The sequence below is a fragment of the Diadema antillarum genome, unplaced genomic scaffold (assembly GCF_040938485.1).
Source record: "Diadema antillarum isolate AM-2024a unplaced genomic scaffold, OU_Dant_1.0 scf00000079, whole genome shotgun sequence".
In the NCBI taxonomy this organism is placed as follows: Eukaryota; Metazoa; Echinodermata; class Echinoidea; order Diadematoida; family Diadematidae; genus Diadema; species Diadema antillarum.
Window position 1 is genome coordinate 728,454 of NW_027270968.1, and position 6,000 is coordinate 734,453.

At 38.5% G+C, this 6,000-nt stretch overlaps 1 protein-coding gene across 1 annotated transcript in view; it reads left to right on the top strand.

Moving 5' to 3' along the window:
• Positions 1–5,521, top strand: part of LOC139717664 (solute carrier family 2, facilitated glucose transporter member 3-like) — a 28,559-nt gene extending 23,038 nt beyond the window's left edge. The window contains exons 10-12 of the mRNA XM_071629170.1: positions 1,431–1,506; positions 2,028–2,155; positions 4,068–5,521. Coding sequence (XP_071485271.1) covers positions 1,431–1,506; positions 2,028–2,155; positions 4,068–4,262 — 399 coding nt within the window. The 3' untranslated portion in view covers positions 4,263–5,521. The remainder of the gene's footprint in view (positions 1–1,430; positions 1,507–2,027; positions 2,156–4,067) is intronic.
• The last annotated feature ends 479 nt before the right edge of the window (positions 5,522–6,000 follow it).

The window sequence follows — 6,000 nt, forward strand, 5'->3', positions numbered from 1 at the left end:
AGCAAACACATATATGAAAAATGACTTGTGGGTTATATGACACCTTTCTCTATATGACCTTCAAAGAAAAATTGTAGTTTGAACTGTTTTTATGCCTCCGCCAGGAAGTGGTGCCGGAGGCATTATGTTTTCGGGTTGTCCGTCGGTCTGTTCTTCCGTCCGTCCGTCCTTCCGTCCGTCCGTCCTTCCGTCCGTCCGTAATGAATTTTGTGGCAAGGTAACTATCAAAACCTGTTGAGGTATCCTAATGAAACTTGGCATGTATGTGTATTAGGGGGTGAAGTTGTGCCTATCAACTTGTGGGTGCACATGTTGAAGGTCAAAGGTCAAAAGGTCAAGGTCAAATACATAAAATTTCACTATTTCCACCATATCTATGCAATGCCTGAAGATATTTTCTTGAAACTTAGTGTATACATGTATTACCCAATTAAGATTCTCTGGTGAAAGTTTGGGTCATGAGGTCAAAGGTCAAAGGTCAAAAGGTCAAGTAAAAATATTAAAACTTCTTTTTTTTTCTTCGTACCTTGGAAAATTGTTCAAAGTATCTTCATGGAACATAGTATATACATGTACTGACTGGCAGTGATTATCTAGAGAATGTAGGGTTCATGGGGTCAAAGGTCAGGGGTCAAAGGTCAAGTGCAACACTTCAAAATTTTACTAACTATTTCCCTCATGTTTATGCAATACCAGCAGGATTTTTTTTTTTTTAGCACTTGGCGTATGCATGTGTAACCTAATAGAAATTCTCTGGAAAGTTTTTTTTTTTCTTTTTCTTTTTTTTGCCTAAAAGGTCAAAAGGTCGAAGATCAAGTGAAACTGCTGAACTAACTTTTTCTTCCATATCTCGGAAGTGGCTCAAGTTATCTTGAAACTTACTACGTATTTATCCATGTTCTACTTGAAAGTGATTATCTTATGAATTTTAGGGTCAAAGGTAAGAAGAAAATGGTAACAATTTACTATTCAGTACAGAAATTGCACTTTTTCTCCATACCGGTACCTTGAAAATTACTCAATGCATAAATGTATGAATGGGTCAAAGTCAAGTTAAAGTCCTTAAATCCCCAAATATACATGCTCCCCTATTCATTCAATTAAACCTAGGTCAAGGAAGGTGAACATTCAACACATTTGTGACAAACTTGTCATTTCAATATTTTGCCAATTTTGTGAAAATGTAATCACACATTGTCCACATGTACTATCTAGACCTATTAGGAGAATCATGCATTATGACGGAGGCATACCAGTCGCCATAGCGATATTTCTAGTGTTTTTTTTTTTTTTTTTTTTTTTTGCATTTCATAAAGTGCCATGGTAGGTAATGAATGCAGATACTGGTTTGAAAGAAAAATATGAAAATGAAATTCTCATATGCTTACCAACTGCAAATGGAATATTTTCTCTTCTTTTTCTCTCCCAAGGACACTTGGGATGGATCTTCCTATATCAGCATCATCTCAGTCATGCTGTTTGTGATCAGCTTTGGACTTGGACCTGGTACGATAAATGGGGACTCTTCTTGTTTCTTCCAATGCATCCTAAGTCTGATGAATGTTCATTTTGTTTGACTGGGAGAGAGAGTGAGGGAGGTGAGGGGAGTGCAGTACTGGTGGAGTAGGAAGTAAGAGACTTCTTATTTTGCCAAATTGCGATAGAGTTGTACAAGTGGTGGTTTGTAAACAAAATAGTATCCAGTGGCAGCATTATGAGAACAGACCTGTAAGACGTGTACACATAATCATACAAACCAGACAAAAAATGTAGGAAAACAATAAAATTTCACTTTCCCATCTGTCTTATGAAGCTTCAGGATATTTATAAGAACAACCGCTCTTTCAGAAAATACAAAATCCAAAAAATTAACTGGGTTGACCAATGTCAGCTCATTTTAGTCCTCATGAAAAATTGTGTCGTACGACTATTTGATGGTTTTGTGATGCACCATCACACGTGAAAGTTCAGAGGTCAAAATATATGATACCAGTAGCTGTGATATGTTTTCAATTTTCTTCCTCCAGCGTCCATCCCTTGGCTGTTTGTGGCCGAGCTCTTCTCCCAGGGGCCCCGCCCTGCAGCCATCAGTGTGGCGTTCATGGTCAACTGGCTGGCAAACTTTGCCGTGGGCCTCCTCTTTCCCCTCATGCAGGTAAAGTCTCCGTGCAAGTGTTTGGCAAAGATTTTGTGCGTGAATCGGTAGCGAGCTTTAGATCCTTAGACGCTAGTGGTTATGACGCGCCTTCTCCCTGGTTTTGACAACGAGAACAGCTGTTTAACGCATATGCAGAACAAGATTTTTTTGAGTGGTATCCACGTAGCAGGATTAGCATCACAGATTTAAAACTTGCTATTCATTCTTCCCAGGATCAGTGACATTGTGGAATGAAATGCCTTTAGAAATACGACAATCACCTACCCTAAAGTCTTTCAAACGTAGATATAGGGATTATTTATTAAAAGCCTGATAAATGTATAGAATGAATAATTCAAGTGGTAGGTTTGGCAGTGTGTGTGGGATGCTCGTTCTTTGATGATGATGTTTTATGCAATATATATATATATATGTAGTTTTACTTTTATATTATTGGAAATAAATGTTTCAATCTCATTCTGATGAGCTCCCCATCACTGCTAGCCATCCACTTGAAATTACTACACTCTACATTGTCTTTTTGAATTTTTTACTTGTTTATTGTTATTTGTATATTGTGATAACTGATAACTTTGTTTGATTGGGAGAGCTACCTCGAAAGGCCAATGGCCTATGTAGCCTCCTCCACACTCATTACTTTGTTATTTTTATGTCTTTTATGTAATAATGTGCACTTTTTTTTGTATATTTTATATTTCCTATGTGTCTCATGTTTGTCATTTGCCAACATGTGATTCTTTTATTGAGATGTGGAAATAAATGAACTGAACTGAACTGAATTATAGTGCGTTGTCCACATGGCCTCCAGTAGTGCAGAATAGCTACAATTGTGCTTGCATTGAAATTCAAGTTTGTATTGATTGAAGTAAAGGTTAGTAATCATTGAAGCCCAATAAGGTCAATAGCTTTAGTTGCAGGTGGGATAGGGTAATTATGAGTTGCTCTTAAAGTAAACTCTGTTTGCAGTTGGCAAAGGCCCTTGTGTTTTGAGGATTGTGCATAAATATGTATAAATATATATATATTTTTTGCCAATCTATGTAAAGGAGGAGGCACTACAGAGCAATTTTGGTCATTGCACAAAGTTGTCTAGGATGCCTCCTCTACTTATACAATCATTTTATCTGCCATAAAAAAACATGGCCCTTCATTTGCAATTTGATTAAGCTCATTGAATTTTACTACCACCTGAGGATTAACCTTTAACCATCAAATAGTATGATTTTTTTTTTCTAGTTGAAGTCTTGGGTGGAGAATATCATTTTTGATCTGAGTGCAGTGACACTTGACCTTTGACATATCCCCATTATCACACCAATTTGAATGATTGTCAGTTTATTTTATAAGCTGTTCATTACCTTACGTCATCACTAGACATTTCTTTCTCAAGTACTGTAAAAGTGGAAATTTTCGCGGCGTTGAAATTTTCACGCATTTTGCGCAATCAGAAACTAGCGCGAAAATAAAAGCACACGAATAGTTTTGCTTGCCATATGTTCCTGTGCGTGATGTCTTGATTCCGCGGAATTAAAAACACACGAAACTCTTCTTACCCGGCCAAGCGCGAAAAATTAGTCGATTGAAAATATCCACTTTTACAGTGATACCTGTGAGTCCTTGAAGGATGTGGTTTGAAAATATGGCATGCTATTTTGTACAGTGTGATAGTAGATAAGAAAAAATGACAATTTTATCCCTGGAAGAAGGTTAATATTGGATTTGTGGCCTCTGTGTAACCTATTCAGTTGGAGGTGTGTGTTGGTGAGCATGGCGTGCATTTATAAGTGAAAGCAGGCTATTATAATTTTTCTTTACTTCATCCATATGACAATTTATGCAAAATTTGTCTCACCAAAGTGCTAAACTTTTCAACGATATCAACCTCTTTCATTCCATGTTTCGATTCTAGGACAGTCTCGGGGCTTACGTCTTCCTGATTTTCGCCGGACTGCTGGTGTGCTTCTTCCTCTTCACCTGGAGGTTCGTGCCCGAGACGAAGAACAAGAGCTTCGACGAGATCAGCGCCCTCTTCAAGAAGGACGACAAGAGGGACTACAGGGCCACCGTGGAAGCCCACGAGCAGGATGTGAGTGACAAGGTCTAGCTCGGTGTGACCCAGATATAGCATAGTTTACAGGGTGTGGGACTACACTTGCACAGCATAACACCATATCTATGTTGTCTTCTTTTGTGTGGCACAATGCGTCTTAGTGATACTGTCGGCTAACTTTTACTCATCACTTTGGGGTGATCTGCCAGAGCTCTGAATGTTGCAAACTCACTTTCTTGCTCACCAGGAGCAAGATTGAAAAATTACTGTCGGGCAAATGAAATAAATACAGGTAGACACTTTCAGTTGAAAATGTTAGGCCCTTGTCCCAAATGCACATTTCTGGAAGTCAATGAAATATCTGTTGTGATGCCGAGTAAAGGGTCAATATTGTCCTGTCATTTTCCATTGGAGTGCAAAACTAACCACTGCACTGTGTTTGCACCCTGTTCTTCGCAAGTAATGAAGTGGAATCTGTTGCTTGCAGTGCGTTTTGTGTCTTGTCACTCAATGGGTCTCCATTGTATGTCCTATATAAAGCTTTCAGTGACTTACCCATTGACAAAGGTAATGTTGTGGCTACTACACAATATTCCCTCAGTTGGTCTTACTGAGGCGCATCGTGCCATACCAAAGGAAAACAGAATCTTAATAACATCAAGTGAATTGGTGTGCCGTAACCTACCATATAACAAAGTCTGCATGATTGGAATACAGTGTACCGTATATCATATATGGTATAGAAAGGTGTGAATAATGTATTGATTCACAACAGTACAGGAATTGCATGATATCACAGCAGTAGATAGCAAGCCCCAGTGCTATATATAAAGAGAGTATGGACAACTGCTACATCATTAAATTGGACGCCATGTCGTTACTCGGCATATTACGTGTTAGAGGGTTAGCATGCACGCTTAGACGTCATAATGAAAGCAAGCCAAATAAGGGGTAGTTAACAATGGACACTGCGAGTGAGCGCACTTTGGAAACGACGTGGGTCCATGAAAATCAGGGGACCAGTTTTGACCAATCACAGGCTTCAAAACTGATAAGCCGAAGACCGAGTTGGCCAGACTCTCTCTATTTACGGCACTATCTAAACCCGACAACCCATCATTAAAAGCGTGTAATGGTGTCATAATTGTGTGATGCTTCTTAGTTGTCAGTTTTGAGTTGACACAAATTAAGTTCTAGAGGCAGCTTCCCTGATGTCAGTGAGAATATTTGCCATGATTGCTCTGCTCACTTTAGTCTTTAGAAGACTTCTCGGACTGAAAATCCGTAGCTAAGGAAAAGATATAGAATGGCCGACCATCGTTTGAGCCTTAGTCTAATAAGCTGTCACGTTTCTTTGGTAAATCTTTTATCATGATTAGAAATCTGAACTGCACTACCAGCATGGGGATTTATCTTTTTCTCTCTTTTTTTTTCTTTTTTTTGTCGCACAGTTTTTTTATCAACTGACTCAAAGTCACTACAGCGGTCACAGTGAAATGTATGTTCAGGGCAGAAAATTGAAAATGTGACCTGAATAATTACTTGAAAAAATTATGTGATGACAGAATGCCAGCTTTGGCAAGTTGATACAAAATCAAAGGAACTTAGCTTTGCCTGTGTTAATTTATTATGACTTGGGAGCCTTTTTTTTTTTTAAATGTTGCTGCCGGATAAGATGAAATTTGTGGAGTTCCACAATTTGCCCTTGGATTCAGAAGTGTCAGTTCCTGTTTTGAGAGGGGTTGTGTGAAGATATGAACAAATCTATTGATAGTGGATATATTGTAAAATT